Source organism: Heloderma suspectum, chromosome 15 (assembly GCF_057233095.1).
Source record: "Heloderma suspectum isolate Gila_16-S chromosome 15, 16-S_ref, whole genome shotgun sequence".
Classification (NCBI taxonomy): domain Eukaryota; kingdom Metazoa; phylum Chordata; class Lepidosauria; order Squamata; family Helodermatidae; genus Heloderma; species Heloderma suspectum.
The window spans coordinates 12,973,024-13,000,077 of NC_139472.1; the positions used below are offsets into that span (position 1 = coordinate 12,973,024).

At 46.4% G+C, this 27,054-nt stretch overlaps 2 protein-coding genes across 2 annotated transcripts; both read left to right on the plus strand.

Annotated features, from left to right (window-relative positions):
• The first annotated feature begins 12,441 nt into the window (after positions 1 to 12,441).
• On the plus strand, positions 12,442 to 17,847 carry LOC146335359 (actin-1-like). The gene is made up of 2 exons (XM_084821884.1): positions 12,442 to 12,454; positions 16,736 to 17,847. The coding sequence occupies exons 1-2, from the start codon at positions 12,442 to 12,444 to the stop codon at positions 17,845 to 17,847; spliced, it is 1,125 nt and encodes a 374-aa protein (XP_084678010.1).
• A 7,454-nt stretch (positions 17,848 to 25,301) lies between these two features.
• Positions 25,302 to 26,456, plus strand: LOC146335360 (actin-related protein T2-like). The gene has a single exon (XM_084821965.1). The coding sequence runs from the start codon at positions 25,302 to 25,304 to the stop codon at positions 26,454 to 26,456; it is 1,155 nt and encodes a 384-aa protein (XP_084678091.1).
• The last annotated feature ends 598 nt before the right edge of the window (positions 26,457 to 27,054 follow it).

The window sequence follows — 27,054 nt, forward strand, 5'->3', positions numbered from 1 at the left end:
GGACGATGGAACAAAAGGCGCCTTACAATCCATGCAATTCAGATGGAGCAGATTTTACACAATCTGTACATCCCTTAACTGGAACACAGTTATTCTTTGGGTTCCACACTTCTCCCAATTGCGTGAGGAGGTGGTAATGGGGCCACTCCTGAAAAAGCCTAACCTGGATCCAGAAGATGTTAACCACTATAGGCTGGTTGTTAACATCCTCTTCCTGGGCAAGTTGCTCAAGCAAATGGTTGCTTATTAATTCCAGGCTGTCTTGGATAAAACTGATTATCTAGATCTATTTCAGTTGGACTTCAGGCCTAGGGGCGTGTGAACCCCACTTACCAGTCCGCTCTGGGGTCCACTGGGGCAGGGAGGCAATCCCTCCCTCCCTCCGGAATCCTCCCTTGCCGGTTCCGCTCTGCGGCAAGTCTGCAGAGCCTCCGGCTGGGGCCACCTGCAGTCTGGCATAGGGGACACAATTTGCATCCCTGCTCTTTTTGTGATTGGCTACATAAATATTTACGTAGCCAATCATGGCAAAGGGCAGGGACGCAAATGGCATCCCCTATGCCAGATGCCATTTGTGGCTGCAGCTTGGCAGCTGCTGGCTACGGTACAAAGAGGACGGACCTGGACTGGCTGGTGCCAGGTAGGGTCCATCCCAACCTTAGTTCTCAGGGTGGGGGTGGGGGAGCAGTCCATTCCACCATGGACTCTGGGGGACTGGATTCTAAAGAATCCAGCCTCATTGGAGTCCGTGGTGGATTTCTCTGCCTTCCCTATAGGCCTGGTTTTGGAATGCAAACTGTCTTGGTAGCCTGTGGTATTGTCAAGAATGAATACAAGTGTGTGGAGATGTCTCCAGCTCAGATTCAGATTCAGAATGGGAACAGCCAGACCAGGGGGAGGCACCCTCTGTAGCGAGCTCAGATATGGCAAGACCTTCTTCCCAAGACCTTGATGCCTCAGATGGAAGCCCCCCCATTTCTTCCACCATGAGAACCCAGGGTTCGGAACAGGAGGAGGAGAGTGAGGGGCATGACTTGAGAGATGCTAGATTCTGTTGCAGAGTAAAGTGGAAAATGTTAGAGGCGGGGCCCAGATTCTCCACCAGGTTGGCCACTCGTGGAAGCCAATGTAGGAGGGAGCCACCCTAATGGAGGAGCATCCCTGCGAAGCAAGTCTGGCCAAGAAGTTCTTGCCCAGACTGCTGGAAACTTCTCTAACTTCCACTTCGTCTCCTCTCTTGATATCTGTAGTTGTGTGGACAAGCTGTTTCATTGCAGTCTGAGCGTTTCCTAAAATCTGAATCTGTAAGGACACTAGTTGTTAACTAATAATGTAGTGAGCCTGAAGCCTTGTTTCCTGGAGTGTGTTGATTGCGTAAGGGGAGGACAAAGGAACGTGACAGGTATGGCCTTCACCAAGAGAGAGACAGGGAGAGTGTGACCCTGTTGATTCTCTTGGACCTCTCAGTGGCTTTCAGCACCACCAACCATAGCATCCTTCTGGATAGGGTATCTGGGCTGGGTGTTGGAGATACTGTGCTACACTGGTTCTTCTCCTACTTGGATAACCAATTATGGAAGGTGGTGTTGGGGGATTATTGCTCTGTCCTTGGCAGTTATGCCATGGGGTGCCACAGGGCTGTATATTATCCCCTAGGCTGTTCAACATCTACATGAAACTGCTGGGTGAGTTTATGCAAAGATATGGACTGAGGTGTCACCGGTGTGCAGATGACGAGCAAAGGGCTGCATGCGCCTGATCTTGTCTGATCTCGGAAGCTAAGCAGGGTCAGCCCTGGTTAGTCCTTGGATGGGAGACCACCTGGGAATCAGGCTTCCTGCATTGAGCAGGGGGTTGGACATGATGGCCTTATAGGCCCCTTCCAACCTGATGATTCTATGAGTTCTATGACACCTAGCTCTATCTCTCCTTTTCATCAAATCCAGGTGGCAGTGGATGTTCTGAATCAGTGCCTGGGCACAGTAATGGACTGGATGAGGGTCAATAAACTGAGACTCAATCCAGATAAGACAGGTGGTTCTTCTGTCTGGATGAATTACAGCCAAGCTGTTCTGGATGGTGGGTGCTAGGGATGTGCGAAAGTCACTTACCTTTTCGAAGGGGTGATTCGCAGGGGGAATCCTAACCCGGCAGGCTCCGCGGCAACTCTGTGGAGCCGCTGGCCAGGTGCATTCGCAGACGTGCGGAGCTTGCAGATGCAAATGGCGGCGGCTACGGCGGCTGCCATTTGCGTTCCTATTTTTTTGCCGTGATAGGCTACGTAAATATTTACGTAACCTATCATGGCAAAAAAACAGGGGCGCAAATGGCGTAGCAGCCACCACTTGCACCCCTATCTTTCACTGTGATAGGCTATGGCGGCCGCCATTTCGGTTCCCTTTTTTTGTCGTGATAGGCTACTTAAATATTTATGTAGCTTATCACGGCCTCTGCAGGGACACAAGTGGCATCCCTGCATTAGCCGGCAAAAATGGGGAAGCGAATGGTGGCCGCAGATGCGGCCACCATTTGCACAGCTGCGCGAACGGCACCAGGTAAGTGCTCCATTTCGCACGCCTTTTCGGGGGGCCGAATTCTGGGGATGTACGAAAGTCACTTACCTGTTCGCGGATTATGCTGATGCTGGGGGGGGGGTGCTCCGTCCCCCCCCCGAATCCTGGCCAGCCGGCTCCGCTCCATAGGGATTCTGCAGAGCCATCGGCTGGCTCCGCCAGCGGCCGGACATCCAGCCGCTGGCTAGCAGGGACGCACGCAAATGGCAGCGGCCAAAACATCCCTGCAGTCAGCTGTGAAAGGCTACGTAAATGTTTACGTAGCCTATCACGGCTGATTAAAACAAAAACAAAAAAACGCGCATACGCAAGTGGCGGTGCCCATGGGCGCTGCCATTTGCATTCCTTATTTTGGCACGTCTTAGTCTACGTAAACATTTACGTAGACTATGGTGAAAATAAGGGGAACGCAAATAGCGTAGATGCTATGCTATTTGCGTTCCCCTTATTTTCGCCGTAGTCTACATAAATGTTTACGTAGACTAAGACGTGCCAAAATAAGGAACGCAAATGGCAGCGCCCATGGGCACCGCCATTTGCGTACGCGCGTTTTTGTTTTTGTTTTAAAGTCAGCTGTGATAGGCTACGTAAACATTTACGTAGCCTATCATGGTGTTTTCTAAAATTTAGCCATGATAGGCTATGTAAATCTTTACCTAGCCTATCACTTTTTTTGTTTTTTTGTTTTGTTAAACTTGGAAATGGCAGTGGCAGCAGCCGGTAGGGATGGCGGAGAATTTCTCCCCGAAACTTCGGGGGGCCGAGCGCCAACGTGTTCGACCCCCCGAACAAGTTTCGGGGAGAAATCCTCCGCCCCCCCCGCCCCCCGCCCCCCCTCCAGGATGGGACTTACCTTCCCTGAATGTCCCTCCCGGTGGCGGGTCCGGCTGGCGGTTCGTCCGGTGTTCGAGCGGGGCGGGAACGGCAGCCGGTCTTTTGACCGGCTGCCGCCCCCGCCATTGCAATGAAAGAAAAAAGAAAAAAACGTCCCCTGATAGGCTACGTGACGATTCACGTAGCCTATCATGGCAAGATTTGCAAAGTCAGCCGTGATAGGCTATGTGAATCGTCACGTAGCCTATCACGGGTGACTTTAAAAAAAAAAGTGTGTACGGATAATGGCGGCCCCCATAGGGAGCCGCCATTCCCCTTCCTTATTTGGTCGCTGTAGTCTACGTCAATGTTTACATAGACTACGGCGAAAATAAGGGCAACGCTATTTGCAGTGCCCTTATTTTCGCCGTAGTCTACGTAAACATTGACGTAGACTACAGCAACTAAATAAGGAACGCGAATGGCGGCTCCCTATGGGGGCCGCCATTCGCGTACGCGCTTTTAAAAAAAAAAAAAAAGTCACCCGTGATAGGCTACGTGATGATTCACGTAGCCTATCACGGCTGACTTTCCAGATCTAGCCGTGATAGGCTACGTGAATCATCACGTAGCCTATCAGGGGACTTTTTTTTTTTTACTTTCGTGTTCGCGGCCGGGCGAGGCGGGAAACCTCCTCCCCGGCCTGAATTTCGGCTGGGCAAAGTGGGAAGCCTCCCCCCCCCCGGCCTGAATTTCAGCCGGGCGAGGCGGGAAGCCTCCCCCCCCGGCCTGAACTTCGCGGGGGGAGCAGAGAAGCGCTCCCCCCCACCGCGAAAAAGCTGCGAGAAAAGGTAAGTGACTTTCGTTCACCCCTAGCAGCCGGTCGGAAGACCGGCCACCACAGCCGCCGAACTGTCGCCGGAGCTGCCGCCGGAGCCACCGCCGCCAGAGCCACCGCCGCCAGGAAGATCCGCCCCAGGTAAGTCCCGTCCCGGGGGGGCGGGGGGCCGTTCCGCCACCGATTTCAAGGGGCCGAATGTGCTGGCATTCAGCCTCCCCTAGATCCGTGGTGGAACTTTCGTACATCCCTAGAATTCACTGGCATTCGGCCTCACTGAGATCCATGGCAGAATCCTCTGGCATCCCTAGTGGGCGCATTCCCCACTAAAGGACCAGGTTCATAGTCTGGGATGCTCTTGGATCCAGTACTATCATTGGAGGCACAGGTGGCCTTGGTGGCACAGAGCAGCTTTTATCACCTTAAGATAATATACCAGCGATGGCCCTATCTGCAAAGAGATAGCCTAGCTACAGTTGTCCAAGCTCCGGTAACCTCTCCTTTGGACTGTTGCAGTGCATTATACATGGGGGTGCCTTTGAAAATGGTCTGGAAACTTCAGCCGGCCAAAAATAGGGTAGAGACAGATTGTTAACAAGGACTGGCCGATAAGATCAAATTACAACAGTGCTTTATGATCTGCACTGGCTGCCAGTCGATTTCTGAGCCCAGTTCAAAGTGCTGGTATTAACCTGCAATGCCCTAAATGGCTTGGGGCCAGACTACCTGAAGGATTGTCTCCTTCCATATAAACCTGCCCAGGACCTGTGAAGATCATTCATAGAGGCCCGTCTCTGGATGCCTCTGCCAACTGAGGTGAGATGGGTGGCTACTAAGGAGGGGGGGGGTGGTTCAATGGTGGCAATGGTTTTGGAATTGTATTTTATAGCTTTAAGTTTGTTTTGCAAACTGCCCAGAGAGCTTTGGCTAAGGGGTGATCTAGAAATGTCATAAAATAATAAAATAAAAAGGGGAGGGGGAACTGTATGGTACAAAACATCAATAAAAATCATATGCAAAAACAATTCAATAAATATAAACTAAGTTCAATATTAGTATGAAACAAGTACTGAACAAAATCAAAATTAACAGGCAAAAAACTCAATAAAGGTAATCCAAATTACTAACCCACATTTTTTAGTGATGTTTAAGTGACCACCCCAGGCAGCGGAGAAACGGATTCTCTAAATCGTTCAGCGTTTGCATTTAGCGTTTTAGATATGTGGATTTTTAGCCAAGCATGCATAAGTATACATTATGTATTCAGTTTCCAAGACATATATCTTTTTTTTTTTTTTTAAGCCAAACTATTTTCCCAAAGTCGGAAATAATATATGCAGCTTTAAGTGCCTCTTTTCAGATTGTTTCGAATTAAATCTGAACCTCTTGGGGGCTTGTACCTTCCTGGTTGTTCATCACGACCAAAGGGTTTATTACTTTTCAGATGATACTATTAAAGCCAGGCTCCCTCCAGAGATAGCAAATAGATGTAATGCATTTTAAAAGTAGAAGGCCATGTCTCAACATCCCCAAGAGATTTCAAGTTACCAAAACGGTAATTTAAGTTTCCCTTAAAAGGACAATGCTATAGGTTTTGCTCTCCCCTCCTTCTCCCCTCCTGTCATTTTATTTGTACAGTCTATAATTTGTTTTCTATTCTTCCCTCCCCTCCCTCTTTTACATTTTGGGGAGCTGGCAGCAAAACAATTTCCCCATTTGCCCCCATTTTTTCCCCTTTTAGGAGACATCGATTTTTTGTAGGACTTGGTGTAAGTTCTCCCCTACTACTATAGTAGATGGCTGCGAAGAGAAAACTCTCTGGAAAAGACCCCGATGCTGGGAAAGACTGAAGGCAAAAGGAGAAGGGGATGGCAGGGGATGAGATGGCTAGATAGCATCACCGATGCAATGAATATGAACCTGAGCACACTCCAGGAGAGAGCAGAGGACAGGAAGGCTTGGCGTGCTATGGTCCATGGGGTCACGAAGAGTCGGACACGACTGAATGACTGAACAACAACTATAGTAGCAGCTGGACAAGCCCCCCCCCCCCGATAACCAAAAGTAAGAAAAAGAAAGAGCTATGGGAAAATAAGGAAAGAAAGGTCAGGTAAGAAGAACAATGGAAGTGGAAGAATGGAATGGGGGAGGGGGGAGTTAAGGTTATAATCTACTATTAGTACAAGTGAGACCTGCAACAGAATATTGCAGCATGCAGTGGTGCTGTTCAGGATTTGACTCACTCCATTCCATTTCCCTCCCTCACACATTTTCCATCCCCACCCCCTTCAGTCAGTCAGTTAGCATTCCATGACCATGGAATTCCACGAGGGTCATGGTTTGAATATTGAGGATAGGTTGCCCAAATGTCACCAGGATGCCTCCTTGTTCCTCACTCATGCTGGCTGCGTTAGGGATGTACGAAAGTCACTTACCTTTCGGCGGATTATGTTGATGGTGGGGGGGGAGGCTTCCATCCCTCCCCCTGGAATCCTCGACGGGGAGGGAGGTGATCCGTTCCTTCCTCCCGGAATCCTCCACGGCCGGCTGTGCTCTGCAGTAGCTCAGCGGAGCAGCCGGCCAGGCCCAGCCCAGCCCAGAGCAGGCCAGAGCTGGATTTCCGGCCGCGGAGGGCTCTGGGAAAAACAAAACCATGTACGCAAATGCCCGATTGGCTCGACGTCAACAGCTGCGCCCTGAGGCCCCATGGGAAGGGGGAGATCTTCCCCTCCCACCCCTTAAGTTCAGAGAGTTGCTGTGTTTTTCCCACGTGGAGATCAACTGACATCCTAACCCTTAGAAACGTCTAGATGGCTGTTCCTTTATAGTTCCTCTGAGTCTCAGGCAATTAGCATCAGCATGCTTCATTAGGGTAAATGGAATTAAAGCCTTGGAAAGCGGCCCTTTTGCCTGAGTGTTGATTCTGGCTATTGGAGGATTCAGTAGGCAACAGGGGCACCGTGACACTATCCAGTCCAGCATTTTGTTCCCAGAGTAGAAAACCAGATGCCCAAGTAGAAAACCAGATGCCCACGAGCAGGACAGGGGCGCCATACCATCCAGCTCCTGCTGATGTTCCCCAGCAACTGGTATAACAAGTCATTCTGTGTCCAATACTGGAGGCAAGATATAGCCATCAGGACTAGCAGCTTTACCTTCCATGAATTCGCCTAATCCCTTTGTAACACTGACCACGTTGGTGAGTACCTTGTGGTATTGAATTCCACAGATTAATTACGCACTGTGCAAATAAGTCCTTCTGTTTTGTCTGTCTGAATCTCCTTCCATTCGGCTTCATTGGATGACCCCAAGTACTGAAATTATGAGAGGGAGAAAAACGTCTCCCTATCCACTTTCTCCACACCATGCATAATTTCATACAACTCTTATCATGCCCCACATACTGACTTTTTTCTAAGCAAAAAAAAAGCTCCAAACGTAAGGGAATTACTCCAGCCCTTGATCATTTCAGTTCCGTTTTTCTGCTTCTTTTCCAGCTCTACAATATTCTTTTGGAGGCATGGCGACTAGAACTTGAACCTTCCAGTCTGACTCAAGGCATGACACCTCAATAATAATAATAATAATAATAATAATAATAATAATAATAATAAGCAGCAGCAGCAGCAGCATGTTGATCACTAAATAAATACATAGAGTCCCACTTGTAATTCTTGCTTGTGAACATTCTGCCCAAGGAAAAATGCCGCCGCCATTTGCGTTCCTTATTTTTGGCCGTCTTAATCTACGTAAATATTTATGTAGACTATGACAGCGAAAATAAAGGGGAATGCAAATAGCGTGTTGTTGTTCAGTCGTTCAGTCGTGTCCGACTCTTCGTGACCCCATGGACCATAGCACGCCAGGCCTTCCTGTCCTGCGCTCTCTCCCGGAGTGTGCTCAAGTTCATATTCATTGCATCGCTGATGCTATCTAGCCATCTCATCCTCTGTCGTCCCCTTCTCCTTTTGCCTTCAGTCTTTCCCAGCTTCAGGGTCTTTTCCAGGGAGTTTTCTCTTTGCATTAGGTGGCCAAAATATTTGAGCTTCAGCTTCAGTATCTGTCCTTCCAATGAGCACTCAGGGTTGATTTCCTTTAGGATTGACTGATTTGACCTCCTTGCAGTCCAGGGGACTCGTAAGAATGCTTTTTTTTTTTTTTTTAACCCATCCAGCCATGATAGGCTACGTAAAGATTTACGTAGCCTATCATGTCATTTATTTTCTTTTAATCCAGCCATGATAGGCTACGTAAATCTTTACATAGCCTATCACGTCGTTTTTTGTTTTTCTGTTTTTTACAAGACAAATGGCGGCAGCGGCAGCCGGTCGGAAGACCAGCCGCCTCAGCTGCTGCCGCTGGAGCTGCCACCGGAGGCACCGCCGCCCGGAAGATCTGCCCCAGGTAAGTCTCATCCCGGGGGGGATCCACGGGGGGGGCAGGGGGGGCAGGCCGTTCCGCCACGGAGTTCGGGGGGCCGAATGCACTGGCATTCGGCCTCACTGAGATCTGTGGCAGAATTCTCTGACATCCCTAGCTGTGTTATTTAATTTTCTTCAATGCCGTGCAATGATACCATATCACAATATTGTGTCATCCTGAGGGGCTTGGATGGAGGAAATGGTATCCCCATTTTTGGCCACTTAAAATGGCAGCCAGGGTTGCCATTTCCCCCCAGAATGCCCCTCAAAATTGTGCTTCATCATGAGGTAGCATCATTCTGAAGCACTGTGGCAACTTAAATATAGTGACCAGCAGTGGATGGCACATTGGAAGTCAATGCCATATATCATGCCTACAAAGCTGGGGCTCATTTGGGGGTGTACTAAAGATGCGTGTTTAAAAATCTGATCCTGGTTTTGGGTGCTGAGCACACAAGGATTGATTCTATCTCAGAATCTTTGATTCTAAGGATCAAACTTAGAACTAAGAACAAAATACTGAAGTAGAATCTGAAATCTTCATATTAAAAAAGGGCTTTGCTGTTGCATGTTACAGTATGTTGATTTCTTTTCTATAAAGTAAAATACAGGAGTTTAAACAACATAGCTAAATGCACTAGTGTAAAAATATGAAATCATGAGAGAAAGCAACTTTTTATATGGGGGATTCCTGGAACCATTCAGCGGCCAAGGTAATGATTTGGAAACCACGTGTTTTAGAATAGCAAGTTTTGCCAAAAAAACATGTGTAATGTGCAATGTCAAGGGAAGTTCAGGCCAAGAAATGGGCCTTTGAGTGAGGAAAGGAAAAAGGAGAATGAACAGCCATGGATGGATCCATGTTTCTGTGGGTCCCAAGGCAAGAGACCACCAGTGAATTCCCTGCTCCAAATTTCAAACTAAGACAGATCAGTGGTATGCCACCCACCACCAGCAGCAGTCCGAGAACATATCTGCACTATGGGCACAATTTGGTCCAAATTTAATTCCAGCTCTCTAAAGAATCCTGGTTCTGTGACAGAGGAATCTGCAACAAAATGACACCTCACCAAACAATTCCAAGGATATTTTGGGAATGTAGGAAGCAGCCAGAACAGACCACTGGTCCATATGGATCAGTGTTGCCTGCATTAGTCTTCTCCAACAAGGTGCCCTCCAGATGTTTTGGACTACAATTCCAATCATCTCTGACCATTTGCCATGCTGGCTGGCACTGACAGGAATCCAAAACATCTGGAGGGTACAAGGTTGGGGAAGATTGCTCTACACAGACTGGGTGCAGCTCTCCAGGATTTCAGCTTATAGGCTTTCTCAGCCCTACCTGGAGTTAGGGAGGTAGGGATTTTGTAAAATCTCTTCCATCCACATTTTGTGGATTGTCAGGTGCCTTTCATTCCATTCTCCATTCACTGATGGAAGTGGATGTTTTCCAGTTTCCCAAATTTGCACATATTCACATTTGCACCAATTCACACTTGCAAAAATGCATATCCCCCCCAAAATGTGCATGTTCATCCTTTAGCCTAAGGGGGAAATGTGCATTTTCAGCCGGTGTTTTTTTCTATGACTAAATTTGGGTAAAATTCTGGGAAGTTAAAAAAAGAAGTCCACAAGTCCATGGAATCCATGCAAATTGGGAAATGCTGGTCCATTGCAGAATCCACAGTTTGCGGATTTCTTCAACAACCCTACCTGGAGATGCTGTTGGGGATTGAATTTGGGACCTTCTACATGCAAAGCAGGGGCTTTCCCATTCCACTATGGCCCCTCCTTTGCAGGAAGCCATAAGAGTCAGATGGATATATAATTAATACAAAAGATAATTTGCATCTTGGGTGCCTTCGGACAAATCAGTTCCTCTAAATGGAGTTCTCACAATTTGTAATCCACCAAGCCAAATTTGTCCCATCAGCCACATATTGTGTCCTGTAAGGTGCTAGACAATCCCTTGTATTTGAGGTACTGGGCAAGTAACAAAAAATAAGTATATCTGAAGGACACCAGTGGGGAAGAGATGGGGTAAACTTGCTTTTGGTACCTGGTGACCCCTGCCCTTGAAATTCAAGGTTGCTTCTGTCTGCAAATAGCCCCATCCTGGGTTCACTTTCTTGACTGTGCAAGGGAAACCAATAAATGATTTGGAGACCATCAAATGATCAATGCTTGGGAGAAAGGGGCATGGCCTTTTGGAGTCCCAGATTGGGACTGCAGGTGGACTGAATTTGGCCCATGGGCATGAGGTTCTGCACCCTGGTCATGGAATGTTGGGAGAGAAAGAAAACTGGAAACTGGCTGTTGACAAATAGAAGTGGGAGTTACAACAGAATGTTGCAGTGTGGAGTGCTCCTGTCAAGGATATTCCATTCCATTCCCCCTTCCTCTCAGTTTTCCATCCCCACCCCAACAGTCAGTAAGTATTCCATGCCAACTGAGCATACTCAGTCCTCATTGGACTATTGGGGGGTGGTGTCCCACCAAAGGTTTTTTTTTTTTTTTAAGTATATTAAAGGCAAAACTGAAGTACTTTGGCCACATAATGAGAAGACAGGATACCCTGGAGAAGATGCCGAGGCTAGGGAAAGTGGAAGGCCAAAGGAAGAGGGGCCGACCAAGGGCAAGATGGATGGATGATATTCTGGAGGTGACGGACTCGACCTTGGGGGAGCTGGGGGTGGCGACGGCCAACAGGAAGCTCTGGCGTGGGCTGGTCCGTGAAGTCACGAAGAGTCAGAAGCGACTGACCAAATAAACAACAACAAGATCTGCAAGCTTCAGGGTTCCCCTGAGTCTGCTCATGCTCTCCTCTTCTGCATGGATTGTGCCATTCGGGCTACATAAGTGAGGGCATTCTGAGAATTAGTATTGTACATAATTGTATTTCTATGGACCGCTCTTCCTACATCTATTTCTAATCATCTTCAGAGGAAAGAGCAAATGATACTTTTCAGGGGGCAACATGAATGCATACATATATGTATTTTTAACAACAGCAACAAAAAATCCTTCCTAAACTCCCATTCCAAAGTAACACCACCATCCTGATTTCCATTTGTAGAAGTCTAGCTTTTTCTTTCCTTCTTTGCTCCTTTTGCATGGCTTTTATAATGGCCTGTTTTCACTTAAAACCTAGCTGAGGAAGCCTAAATGCATCTAGTAAAGAGATGGCTATGAACTGAGGAGAAAGTGTGCTCCCCCCCCTTAAAAAAAAAAAAAAAGACTGAGATTGGTCAATAAAAGCACAAAGCTATGTATAGTTCTTGAAGTGGAAACTGTGTGCTCAACCATTTTCAAATAAAGCAGGCAAAGAATGCCCTATAAATAGCTTATTAAACTATTTATGGTTTGTGCCTTCTCATAGGGGGGCAGAGGGGGGAACCAGCATCTTTGGGAAGCTGTTCACAGGTGTTTGGGCTGTAATTCTAGTAAGCTGCCCTTGTTAAAAAATGAAATAAACCAACATTTTTTTTAAACCCTACCATGTTCTTCACAGTTTCAAGTATTTTAATTCTTGAGCCAAATTCTTTATTACCAGCTATCATAGGAGGTGTGAAGTCAGTTGCATAAGTGTGGGTGGGGGAAGTATTTTGTAGATACTGGCTGTCTCAATGTCCCATCCCTCCTTCCTTAACCATACCCATACATTGCCACTCTTGCTGTCTGAGGCCACACCCCTTCTTTAAAGAAACAGCTTTGTGATAATATTCTATAACAGGGTTAGGCAACCTGGAGTCCTCCAAATGTTTGGAACTACAACTCCCATCAGCCAGCATGGCCAATGGCCAAGGATGGTAGGAGTCGCAGTGCAAAATATCTGGAGGTCTCTGGGTTACCTAGCCTTGTTCTGTAGTAAAGACAGCGTGTGTCTCAAGATCAAACTAGACATGAATCTAAGCATGTGGCCATGTCTCTTTATTTTATGGTAGTGCTGTGTAGTGGTTAGAGTGATCAGTTAAGACCAGGGAAATCATGTTCAAATCCCCACTCAGCCATGAAGCCAAGAAGGCCTTCTCTGGGGTGCCACCAAAGGAACTTCTGAAGGTGGCAATACCAAAAGATGTTCTCTCCTGAACATCTTAAACGTATAGAGGTTCATGTGGGAGAAGGTGGTTTTTCAACTAGCCCGGTCCCAAACCATATAAGGCTTTATAGGTCATATCCAGCACTTTGCACTATGTCTGGAAACAGACCAATAGCCAATGAAGTTGTTGCAGTATACATAGCTATTCTTCTGACTAGTAGCCATTCAAAGTTGTTCCCTCCATATATAACTTGCATGGTATTCCTATACCACTACCAAAACTTATATTTGTATCTGACCATACTTCCTCATTTGGGGCATCTTGGACATTTCTCATGCCAGGTCTGTGAAGGAAAGTGCTGTTCTGAGCAGGGCCGGCCCTACCATCAGGCAGAGGGAGGCGGTCGCCTCAGGCAGCAGATGCTGGGAGATGGCAGCAAGCTGCTGGAGGAGAGCACTGCCCTGTTCCCTCTAAGCTAATTTGCTGCCTTCGGGTGCAGTGGTGAATGCTGTTCCATTGTCAGTATTGAAGAAACTGTCCAGTCGGCTTTTCTATATGGAATGGGAGAGGGCGCCATCTTGTTCTTTTCCTCAGGGAGCAAAATATCTGGGGCTGGCCCTGGTTCTGAGCCTCTCCATCAGCTGGCACCCACACAGATTAAAGCCACCTACTAAACACTTACTATGGGATGTCACGGAGCTGGATATCTGCGCTTCTGGGAGCCAACCCAATTCCTGATAGGACAGCAAAAAGGTCTACCCACACAGCACACCCTTGCAGAAAAGTAATGTACGTGTACAGGGTGAAATTGAGTTTGTAATGGAATAAATAGCATTTAAGTTGCAGAAGAGGGAAAGGACTAATTTTCTGCTCAAGAGAAAAATCCAAAGAAAGCAAATGAAGAGTTTTGATAGGACTAATTAAATTTCTTGGAGAACGAGTTCTGCGTGTCCCTACCTGGACCCCACTGGAAGCTACTTCTGTCATCCTTCCATCTTCCAAAAGCCCAAATTTAAAACACAGTATGACCAACTAGTATTATCACTACTATTATAAAACCAAATGAATCTCCAATTGTATACTTTCTCTAGGAAATGTATTGCTCCTAAACATGGCAAAATTTCTTCCAAGGCTTTTAATATAATAATGCTTTGTCATGTGCCTTCTGAATTGCAGACAATGTCAACATAATCATAACATACCAATTACTCCCCACACTGTTCAAGCAATAGCAGTGTTGCACTTTTCCGATATTTAGCTATTAATATTCAAACTCAAGCCAATAAATTACTCACCAAAAGCTTATTGTCTTTTCTTACACAACTTTCCAGAATGTACAACAATGATACCTCTGGGGACAGAGGAATATGGTCTCATGTAATTGTCTACTACATTTATTGAAACTTACCCCTAAATGGACCCACAGGAAGCATTGGTACAACTGAATTGTGGGTAGAGCTGAGCTGAAAAATCTCTGGAAAATGTTTCTGAGATTGTTCTTTTTCTCACTGTGGCTGTCATGTCTCACAGCCCTCAGGCATTCCAGTGTGCATCAGAGGATTGTTTGGGGGATGAGTTCCCAGAAGAACCTCAAATTCTCCAGACTTGCAGAAGTCTCAGGCTACAAAATCAGGTGAGGAGGTCCCTTTAACAATCCAGTCAGCTCCTCCAGAAGGGATGGAGCTGACCACACTACAGACCTTGCCAGCCTACACGAAGCTTCAGTTGGCTTTAGCTATCTGCTGAGACAACATCCTCCTATTGTCCTAGTAGGAGAAAGTCCCAGCCAGCAAGTATCCCTTGGAGCTATCCAAGAGCTTACTTTCTTCCTGCCTTGATTCTGCGACCCCTGTGAGCCTCTAGGGGACCACAGTGTGGGGCATTGTCCTGGAAAAAGAAGGACACATTGAAGAAGTTTCTCTAAATATTCTCCCCTACACACACACACACACACACACACACACACGGGCTCCAAAGAAAGGAAAAGGATGCAAAATGGTGCCCAGAATGCCAACACGGTTGATGGAAAAGAAAGAAAGAAAGAAAGAAAGAAAGAAAGAAAGAAAGAAAGAAAGAAAGAAAGAAAGACTCAACCTATTCTCCAACATTTCTGGTAACAATGAGAGGCCCAGTACCTATTTGCTATATTGGTGTGCTTTTCCTGTGACCAACAACCCTATGCACATGCAAGTCCTTAACTCATGTTCCAAGTGCATCTTTATCTTGAAACAGGGATCTGCTTCTGATTCATAACCACCTTTAATTGGGTGCTGCCACCTTAGCTATGCCGGCTGCAAGGGAGAGTAATTAAATTTAATGGAAGCCACCCTTGCTTTGAAGCTGCCTATAACTTCAGGCTATTGGGAGAAGCAATTAAAATGCAACCACCACAGGTCTCTGCCATTAACTGCATGTTCACAGGTGACTTTTTAAAAAGTATCTAATTTTTCCTTACTCTAGCTTATATTTCTCAGTCAAACTTGATAGCTCTCCAAAGTAAACTCTGAGAGTTTGCAGATATAATAAATATCTATATCGATATTGTTGGTGTTAGTCATAGTAGTAAACTTCTGTCACACCATTTTTAAAAATAAAAATGTGACACAGCTTAAAATATAACACCCTACCAAAATAACAGCAATGAGTTGGATCCAGACTCAGTCACGCTTAGAGAAGACCCACTGAAATTAGGGATGTCTGAGAAATCCGAAACAGGTTCAAATGACTTTGGATTTGTATTTATCTGACCCACAGATTTGCCAGCAGAATAGCATCTTCTGAGTAGTAGACTACTTTTTACTTTATATGCAATTGTACACAAATGTGAAAATATGAAAGTTGCTGGAAAATATGCTAATATTTCCTTTGTTGACCTTCCCCGGCGCCGCAATGTTTTATACATCTCTGATCTCTCTTCAGCCTCTGCTGTGTAGTACTCTTTTTTTGTGTGCACTGCTCATTGATTGTACACTGAGCTGAAAAATATACAAAAAGTTACATACCAGTGAGAATTAGGTAAATTGTGGACTTTTTTGCATACTTTTCTAAAGGGGGAAAAATCCAATTCCATCAATGAGTGGCAGACAAAACAAAAGACTCCTGACAATACACGAAACACAAACTGAACGGATTAAACAAAATCCATGCATCCTTAATTGAAATCAGTGGGACTTAAGTTAGTCATGGCTCACTTATCCCATTGATTTCAATGGGTCTATTCTAAGCATGACCAAGTCTGGATCCAACCTGTTATTCATAATCACCACTGCTAAAATGGCCTACAACTTGATCTTTTGGAGCTTTACTTAGAAGGAAGGTCCCCCTTTTTCCAATGGACCATTGAACTCAGTGGGACTTACTTCTGAGTAAACATGCCTAGGATTCAGGGTGACTTTCATTACAAAAGTGACTCCCACTCTTCAGGTAAATTGTTTACTCCAAGCATACATCTGCAAATGTATTTGTTATGGTCATGATTTATTTTTCTAGGAAACGTCAACATCTTTGGTGAACTCCGAAAGAAAGAAAGAAAGAAAGAAAGAAAGAGAGGGAGGGAGGGAGGGAGGGAGGGAGAGAAAGAGAGAAAGAGAAAGAGAAAGAGAAAGAGAAAGAGAAAGAAAGAAAGAAAGAAAACAATCTATAAGGAGCACCTGATCCCATCCTCCCCACCCACCCACCCTCCACATTCCCAGTTCTTCCTTCCATGTACCCTAGTAACCTATCATCCTTATTCCATAGTCTGTTGGAGACTGTGTCTGTTGAGATGCCATCTATTACTTCAATGATCCATTGTTTAGATATCTTGACGACAAACAAATGCTGGAACGAGAAAGGAATATCCCTCAGAACTGCTGAATTAGCGTCTCCTTGTGGTAGCCTGGATAAAGCAACCCCCTTCTGCGTACAAGAGGTGCTGTTGTGTATGACATCACCACTCTAGAACCTTCATTCTTAGGCATTCTAGTTGGCCTCCAATCCCATCATCTTACCAGGCTGCTTCTCCATGTGAACAATAAACAGTCCAAAGAATGTCTGATCCCAAACATCTAGACATCCCAGCTGTGATCTTTGACAATGGGTCTGGACTGTGCAAGGCCGGTATTGCTGGGGATAGTGCCCCGAGATCGGTTATCACGGCAATAGTTGGTCGCTCAAAAGCCAAAGCCACCATGCTGGGAGCTGGCCAGAAGGAATATTACATCGGAGAAGAAGCTCAGTCCAAACGGGGAGTCTTGTCACTGAATTATCCCATTGACCATGGCATCGTGACATCTTGGGATGACATGGAGAGGATATGGCGGCACGTCTATGAGTGTGAACTGAGAATCAAAGCCAGTGACAGGCCCGTGTTGCTGACAGAAGCCCCACTGAATCCACTCCAGAATCGGGAGAGAATGACAGAGATCATGTTTGAGAACTTCAAGGTGCCTGCTATGTACGTAGCCGTCCAGGCTACACTGGCACTATACGCATCAGCACGTACCACTGGGATAGTCATGGATAGCGGGGATGGTGTTACTCACACTGTGCCTATCTATGAGGGCTACTGTTTGCCACATGCAGTGTCCAGGTTGGATATTGCTGGAAGGGATATCACTGAATACTTCATGAGGCTCCTTCTGGAAAGTGGGCATTCCTTTGTCAGCACAGCCGAAAGAGAAATTGTGAAAGACATCAAGGAGAAGCTCTGCTATGTGGCGTTAGATCCCATCCAAGAAATGAAAGCCAAGCCAGAATACCTTCTGAGAGAGTATAAATTGCCTGACGGGAATGTCATCAGGATCGGTAGTCAGCTCTTTCGAGCTCCTGAGACCCTCTTTTCTCCTGCTAACGTTGGCATCGATGCCCCTGGCGTACACAGAATGATCTTCAACAGCATCATGAAATGCGACATCGATGTCCGCAGAGATCTTTATGGAAACATTCTCCTTTCTGGTGGATCCACCTTGTTTTGTGGATTGGATGAGCGCATCTTGAAGGAAATGCAGCTTCAGGTACCAATTGGGATATCAGTGAGAATCATTGCACCCCCAGAGAGGAAGTACTGTGTATGGATTGGGGCCTCTATTCTGACTTGCTTGACATCTTTCAGACAAATGTGGGTCACTCTCAATGATTACAAAGATTTTGGCCCAGGCGTGGTTCACCGGAAATGTTTTTAAGAAGGACCATCTTCCCCTTTGGACCTTTTAGAACAGTGGCAGCTCCAAGAAAAGGCCATAAATAGGTGGCCCTCCCAAAGTGTGTATGTGTGTGTGTGTGTGTGTGTGTATGTATGTATATATATATATATATATATATATATATATATGAAAAAAGATTCAGCTGTCTTTGGATTTATTGGCTGGCCAGAATTTACAAGAAAATAAATAATTAGAGAAGCACCCATTTGGGTCATGGTGGCTTTTCATTGGCATCTTGCCATGTCACCCTGCAGAAGATTCCTGAATGATGTTCTTCTCTTGCCTTGTATGACAACCCTGCTTCACATAGTGATTGAAAGGGGTGGGGAGAAAGCACTGGAAGAGAACCATATCCAAGAAATACTTGAGGTCTGCATCCATAAATTATGTCACTTATCCCCCCCCCACACACACACACAACACTTTATTCAAACTTTTTTAATGAATTCCTTGATACAATTGATTGCTCTAGTGTGGACTATGGCCCTCCACCCCTGTCCCTCTCTCATTGACAGATGGGGATTAACAGGCCACGTTGGGTGGGGGTGGGGGACAGAGAACTCATGGATCAGACACTCTGAGTAGAAAAGAGAATTATTCTGAGTACAGAAATGCCATGGTTTGGATTCAGACTAAGTTATACTTAAAACAATGGGACATAAGTTAAACATGGCTAACTTAACTTCCATTGATTTCAGTGGGACTACTCTAAGTATGACTGTGGCTGGATCCAGCCCAATGTCTTTGCTGTATATCTTGTATTGCTGTATATTTTCCATGTTCCCATGTGACTATGGGGCCGTTCACACATTCAACCACTCTTTATGCATGGTCACAGATACACAAAGAATCTTTGTACACACATGTACAAAGAACCTGCACATGAATAGACTCTGCTCACAGGCTCAGATTAATGTATAGAATTAATGTATGGAGGCAGGGTGAGGCAGTGGCTTCAGGCAGCAGATGTTGGGAGGTGGCAACAAGAAACTGGAGAAGAAAACTGTGGACAATGTGGCTTGCTCTGCACCCCCTAAGTTAGCCTGCTGCCTTCAGGGGCATGGGGAGTGGAGAACGTTGTCCCACTGCCAGTGTTGGAGAAAGATACACCTACTAGTCCCATCACTTTCTGTACATGTCATGGAATGGGAGCAGGCACCATCTTGTCTCTTGCCTCAGGCAGCAAAATACCTCAGGTCGGCTCTGACATAAGGAGGGTGGGCAAGCGAAGGCAAAGCAGGGCAAAACTGCACTGCAGCTTCTGTTAATGACAAGCTGCTCTGCCTGGGGGGACGGGAGATATGACCCCCTTCACATGCTGAAAGAATGTGTAAGGGATCCATATATGGGGATGGGCTAATCTGGCAGTTCTTCTTTTCCCCACATTCAGATTTTTAAAACCTCACTCCCCCTCCATCCCGCATTCATTCACAACATGCTAGAATGGATTTGATGGCCCAGGGATGGGCAGATTACTCGCAGTCCGTTCCATGACGGTGTCTGCAGTGGGGGGAGGTGATCCATTCCTCGCCCCCCCCCCCAAATCCTCCGGTGCGGCTCCACATCCAGAGGATATCTCAGATCCTTTCCCAGAGGAGCCGCACTCCGGCTCTGCAGCGCTGGTGATACAGTAATGGTGGCTGCCATTACCGTAATCCTTGGGGAAATACAGCCCCAAATGGTGTAGTGGACGCCACTTGCAGCTGTAAAGCACTGTTTTTTTTTATCTAAATAGAGCTGTAAATGGCTACAATTAGGGTAAACTCAGGGATTTATGGCCACAAGTGGTGTCCACTACACCATTTGCGGGTGTGTTTCCCTAAGGAATACGGTAATGGCAGCCGCGGTATCGCAAATGCCACAGAGCCGGAGTGCCGTTCCGCGGGGAATCCTCTGGATGCAGAGATAAGTGGAGCCGTTCTGCCGCGGATACCGGAGGCTGGATTCCAAAGTATCCAGCCTCATTTGAGTCCACGGTGGAATTCTCTGACATCCCCACTTGATGCACATACCAATGTACACCCATACAGCACCTTCAAACAAAGTGGGACCTTCACAAGGAAGAACTCTACATACGTCTGTTGGTATGTGTGTACAGACCTTTGAGACACATTACAAAGTAGGAAAGTCAGAGGAATCCACTTGGGGGGTGGAACTCAAAGAGCTTTCATCGGCTGAGCCCCACACTCCATTCTGTCTTCCACCAGCTGGCCTGACTTAGTGCACAACAAGTCAGACCAGCTGGCAGAATTTCCATATTTTTTGTTGCATTAAAAAACGTTGCAAATCACAGTGACAAATTTGCATAAAGTGGGCAAATTTCAGCTGAGAATTGCGCAAACTTGCATGATTTCTGCAAATCACAGCCATAGTTTGCACAAGTCAAGCAAATGATGGCTGCAATTTGTGGAAACGGTGCCTGTGAGTGCCGCATTGGGGATCCTAGGGAAATGGCAATTTTAGAAGAACCCCCCCCACCCCGATTAAGTTCCCAGATTTCAGGAAAAAGCCCGTAGCTCAGCTCACAAATGCAAGCCAAGTTGGGGTCTCCAGGAAATTGGGTGTGCCCCAAAAGGGCTGGATTTCCCTATGATGGCCATCCGTATTCCAAACACATGGAAGGCACAGGTGTGGTAGCCAGTCACTGCAGTGGGGAGCTTGGCTGACAGGGACATCAGCACTGGGGTTGGAGCTAGATTATGCAGCCTGAGGCCTCTTCCCAAATCCTCTCAAGGTGTGTGTTTGTGGGGGGGGGGGATATCTGACCACCTATTAGGGAGGTGGTGGGCTCTTCCACACTGTAGGCATTCAAGATGAGGCTGGACAGCCATCTGTCAGGGTTGCTCTGACCTGGATTCCTGCATTGAGCAGGGGGTTGGACTCGATGGCCTTGTAGGCCCCTTCCAACCCTACTATTCTATGATTCTATGATTCTACCCCTCTGTTGAAGAGCTGACTCAGAGATGTTCGAGCTTTATAAGGCCTGAAGGGTCCTGATTGGACTGAGGTTTCAACCGACCATATTCAGGCTGGTGCTGTTACCTTGCACCACATCATGACATCAGCCAGCTTTGCAGAGGAGGTAGCATGCCACAGGAAGTAAGGTGCCAGGATCTGGCTGATGTGTGTCCCGGTTGGGAGACACTCTCCCAGTGCCTTGCAATGATGAAAGAAAACAGGCAGAAGCTGTGCATCACCGAGAACAGAATTCTTGGTTGTATGTGCATCCCCAAAACTTCAGAGATCTGGGGCTGCCAGAGGGGAACTCGACAAATGCGAATGCACTCTGAGTGTGGCAACACTGCAGATCTGCAGTGGTTGGGCTGATGAGGATGGCGTGTATGTCACATATGAGAATGCACATATTAAGGAAGGTTGCATGGAAGACAATGTGTATTAGGGAAGGCTGCATAGAAGGGAAGGAAACATGTATTAAATGCATATATTAGTAGAAATGGTGTGCAAAAATAAATGTGAATATCTGTGCTTTTTTAAAAATGCAGACTGATTGAACAGAATGGACTTATAACTGAGTGCATGTGAAACTGACCTGAACTGGAAATAGAGTGACTTGTCCGTCTCTACTTGGAAAACTTTACTCCCCAGGATACTCTCCTACCAGTAGTAGCCCTGGAAAGTCACGACATGGGGCAGCACTAGTGATGTACGAACCCCCCCACTGTCTGGTCTGGGGAGGGGTCCACTCTGTGGGGCAATTTGGGCTGCTTGGGGCCCCACAGAGGCCACTGGAGCCCTGCTGCAGCCACCAGAGTTGGCAGAGTGGCTCTCCAGCTCTCTAGAAGATGCGATACGCTAATGGCAGCTGCCATTAGCCTATCGTGGGGAAATTACAGCCGTGAATGGGGTATTGTATGCCATTTGCGGCCATAAAGCACTTACTTTTACCTAAATTGCAGCTGTTTACAGCTGTCATTAGGTAAAAGTAAGTGCTTTATGGCATGCAATACACCATTTGCAGCTGTAACTTCCCTGCGATAAGCTAATGGCAGCCACCATTACCGTATCACGTTTTTTTAGGAAGTTGGAAAGCTGCCCCACAGGAATTCCTTCAGACACGGAGGTAAGCACAGCTGGTCTGCTGAAGATTCCGGAGGTTGGATCCTTTTGGAACCCAGCCTCATTTGGGTCTGCAGACGATTTCTCCAGCATCCCTAGGCAGCATACACAGCTACATGGGTTCTAGCCCTGGTGGTTCCTCACAGTTTGTAGGAACACACCGTAGTTGCTTGCTTGCTTGCTTGCTTGCTTACTTGCTTGCTTGCTTGCTTATTTATTTATTTATAATAATTATTGGCCCCCTTTCAGGGCAGAAGCCCTCCCTAGGTGGCTCACAGCAATAAAATACATTAAAAACAATTAAAATATTGGGTGTTACCTTTTCCATACAACACACGTCTCTAGGGGGAGATGATAGCAGTATATAGAATTCTGCAGTGTATGGAAAAAAGTGGATGGAGAGAAGCTGTTCACTCATTTTCATAATGCTAGAACGCAACAGGGTCATCCAATGAAGCTGAATGGAGGGAGATTTAGGACAGGCAAAAGGAAGGACCTCTTCACGCAGCCCGTAATTAACTACGGAATCCACTTCCACAAGATGTGTTGACAGGCTGCTACCAACCCGAAAGATTAGGCAAATTCATTGAAGATGAAGCTATCAATGGCTACTAGTCATGAAATTTTAATGCCCATTGCCACCTCCAGGATCTGAGGGGAAATGAGAGGCATTCCACCAGTCAACCAGTCTCTGGAGAAATGTATTGTGGGAGAAATGCATTACCTTCATGCCCTACTTATGGACGTCTGGTTGGGCACTCTGGGAAACAGAATAGATAAAGCCGGAGTAGGTAAAGCTGTTGTTCTGCATCCAGCAGGGTTCTTCTTATGTTCTTGATCCCATTAACTTGATTAACTTTGCTTTCAGAGTATTCTCTTATACCTCCCTGGCTTCACCCCACCTGAAAGGACTTAATAATCTTCAAATCAGAGAATAAATAAGACATGTCCCCTTTTCAACAGAACTGAATCTAGCTAATGATCATTCAGTTCAGCCTACATCAGTTTGGTGTAATGGTAAGAGGGTTCGACTTTGAGCAGGGAGACCCAGGTCAGCCAAAAAGCTTTCTAGGTGACCTTGGTCCAAATCATTATCTCTCAACATAGTCTACCTCACAGAGTTGTTGGGATGATAAAAACAAGGATACACCATCTATATCACCTGAGCATCCTCAGAAGAATAGTAAATAGATATGTAATTCATAATTATTATTTATTGCATTTATTGCATTTATACCCCACCTTTTTTCCCTTGCAAGGAACCCAAGGCGGCTTACATTATCCTCCTCCTCTCCATTTTATCCTCACAACAACAACCCTGTGAGGTGGGTTGGGCTGAGAGTCTGTGACTGGCCCAAAGTCACCCAGTGAGCTTCCATGGCCGAGTGGGGACTAGAACCCGGATCTCCCAACTCCCAGTCCTACACTCTAGCCACTACAGCACATTGGCTCTCCTTCTCCTTCATTTATTACACTTATATCCCACCTTTCTTCATCCTTAAAGAACCCAAGGCAGCATACATTATCCTCCTCTTCCTCTCCATTTTATCCTCACAACAACAACCCTGTGAGGTGGGTTGGGCTGAGAGTCTGTGACTGGCCCAAAGTCACCCAGTGAGCTTCCACGGCTGAGTGGGGACCAGAACCCGGATCTCCCAGCTCCCAGTCCAACACTCTTGCCACTACACCACACTGGCTCATAATTCATAAGACATTCTGTAATGTAAACCGCCCTCTATTATGTATTATTTATTTAATTAACATATTTCTTGGCCATCTTTCAGGGCAGAAGCCCTCCCAAGGCGGCATACAACAATAAAATTCACATAATAAAAACCGATACGGTAATAAAAACAGTAAGAACAGTACAACAATAAAACTTACACAATAAAAACCGATACAGTCATAAAAACAGTAAAAGCAGCAACAGCAGCAAATACCCTAAAAAAACCAACACCAGCATAAAAGCCAAACCTACCACATACACCTGCAGCTACAACAACCCAGTCCAATAAAACATAATCAGGGGTAGGCCAGAATGAAATAGTAGGTTTTCAGGTCCTTCCTAAAAGCCTGCAATGATGGGGCTTGGTGAACTTTCGATCAGAACTTATTCCAGTTTCTGGTCTCCAAGGTCAGAAACAGGGCTCTGACCTCAGAGCCCAGAAACCACACTCCCTACCCCCTCTCCCTACCCCTTGTAGCCAGCACTGTTCCTGCTGCGTCTCTGCACTTGGAAAAGGTGTGCGATGATGGGAAAGGGGGATGTTCCCAGGGGAGGGGAGGAGACTGGGGCTGCAGCTGTCACGTTCTTTCATCCTCTCCCTCCACAATCAACACACTCCAGGAAACAAGGCTTTGAGCTACACTTCTTTATTAGTTAACAACCAGCTTCTTTACAAACGCAGATTCTAGGAAACTTTCAGAATGCAATGAAACAGCTAGTCCACACAACTACAGATATCAAGAGAGGAGACGAAGTGGAAGTTAGAGAAGTTGCCAGCAGTCTGGGCAAGAACGTCTCAGCCAGACTAGTTTGGCAGGGTTGCCCCTCCCTTAGGGTGGCTCTCTCCTGTGTTGGCTCCCACGAGTGGCCAACCTGGTGGAGCGTCTGAGCCCTGCCTATAACTTTTCCCACTCCACTTTGAGATGGACCCTAGCATCCCACAAGTCACGCCCCTCACTCTCCTCCTTCCCCCCAAACCCAGGTTCTCATGGTGGAGGAAAGGGGGGGTGGCATTCAGGCTGGGCCATCTGTGTGTCAAGGTCTTGGGAAGAAGGTCTTGCCATAACTGAGCTCGCTAGGGAGAAGCCTCCCCCTGTTCTGGTTGTTCCCATTCTGAATCTGAGCTGCTAGACACCTCCACATGCTCAGATTCATTCCTGACAGCAACCATATGACTCTTCCTATGGCCGACCCAGCACTCCAAAGTGCTGCTGCTAGATGGGCAAAATTGCCTGTCTAGCAGAAATGCAGAGTGCCTGAAGACCATTTCCATGTTCCAGCCACCCTGCATTGGATATCCAGGCAGCCTCTGAGTTCAGAGGCTGCTGAATATCTTCATAGGATTTTGCCATAAGTGACTTTGCATCTTGAGCTTTTATCCATCTACTGGTTTCCTAGAGACCACCGAACAATCACTAACAATGATCTCACCCATTGTTAAGTATTAGCTACAGACACCAGTTTCTGGTTACCTTAGATGGGAGACTGACATCTTGCATGCTGATGCACTGTTTTGAGAATGCTGCTTTTTAGGGGTGTCTTTGTTCTCTTGAAACATCAGAAGATATGCCCTTGACTGTTCAGCGCCATAACCTTCACGAGGTGCTGACTTTGTCAATGTTGGTTCGAAATGGTACACAAGCGAGGAGGACTGAGGTCTAGAGTCTTCAATACGCAAGCTGTGATCATCGACAATGGATCTGGACTTTGCAAGGCCGGGATCTCGGGAGAAGTTGGCCCACGACATGTCATTGCTTCAGTTCTCGGCTGCCCCAAAAGCAAATTGTCGCTATCCAAAGCCAAGCAGAAGGAATGCTATGTAGGGAATGAAGCTCAGGAGAGGCGAGAAGCATTGTCATTGAGATACCCTGTAGAAAGTGGCCTCATTAGTTCATGGGATGATATGGAGAAGATCTGGAAGCACATCTATGACAAAGGGTTGGGAATTAAAGCGTTCGAGAGGCCTCTGTTAATGACCGAATGTCCTCTGAATCCAAAAGAGGATCGAGCCAAACTCACTCAACTGATGTTTGAGCGCTTTAAGGTCCCAGCCTTCTATCTTTCCATCCAAGCCGTACTGTCTCTCTATGCTTCGGCACGCTACACTGGGATGGTGATTGACAGTGGCTTTGGGGCTAGCCATGCAGTGCCTGTGTATGAGGGGTACTGCTTGCCCCATGCTGTCACTAGACTGGATATTGGTGGCAGAGATGTCACTGAGTTCCTGAGAGAACTTCTCCTGGAAAACAGAAAATTCTTCAGAAACCTCCCAGAGGGGAACCACATTGTGGAAGACATCAAAGTGAAGCTGTGTTTTGTGGCTGTGGATGCACACCACGAACAGAATAAGAGATCGGAGGAGTCCTCCAAAGAGTACGAACTTCCCGATGGAAACAGGATCAAAATTGGTGACGCTCTCTTCCTAGCACCGGAGATCCTTTTCACACCAAACAACATTAGCAAAAATGGCCAAGGCCTTCACAAAATAATAACCAGAAGCATTAAAAAATGTGACCCCAGCATCCGCAATGTGCTTTACAGCAATGTGCTGCTTTCCGGAGGATCCTCTCTCTTTCCAGGATTAGATGAGAGGGTTTTTAAGGGGCTAGAAAATCAAGTCCCCCAAGGGGTTCCCATAAAGGTAATAGCGCCCCCAGATCGGTGGTTCTCGACATGGATCGGGGCCTCTATTATCACATCCCTGAGCACCTTCAAGCAAATGTGGGTTACTGCAGCTGACTACAGAGAATTTGGACCAAATGTTGTACACCGACGGTGCTTTTAAAGAGGATTTAGGGACGCATTGCATACTATTAAGATAGGCAAGGGACACCAGCAGCTACAGGTAGTTTTAAAATAATGCATTTGTCTCTTTTAAAGGTTTAAATAAAAAAGCTTTTACAAGTTCTAAATAGCCACATGGGGTTTGTCATTCATTTCCTTGGCCAGCTGTCTAAGTGCTGCTTGATTCTACATGCTCTTATCGGAGACTGGGGAATGTGTGTTTGGGGGTGGGGGTGGAGGTGGGGGGATGTGAAGTAGCCTCATCTCTTCCATTCTTTAGTCTAGACTCATGATCTGAGGAGCTATTGCCATAGCTATGTATATTGATTTGTCAGAGCCAAATGCTGGTTAGATAGACTTGGATCTGGTCTAATGAACAGATCAATCATTGAAGTCTTGGGGATGGGTGAGAAATTTGCTAGGTTCACATTTTAATACTAATTTATACAACTTGCACTTCCTGGACCTATGCATCAATTTGGAACGCATCAATACAGTGGGAGAGACACTTCCCTGAATTTTGCAACACAGTTTGCAAACCATAAAATGTGTACAATAGGGAAAAGCGTGCTAAAAAATTGCATATATTAGAGGAGCGT

What these genes read in the sequence shown, in the direction of transcription:
- LOC146335360 (XM_084821965.1), top strand. Translation starts at nt 25,302, where the DNA reads ATGGTACACAAGCGAGGAGGACTGAGGTCTAGAGTCTTCAATACGCAA.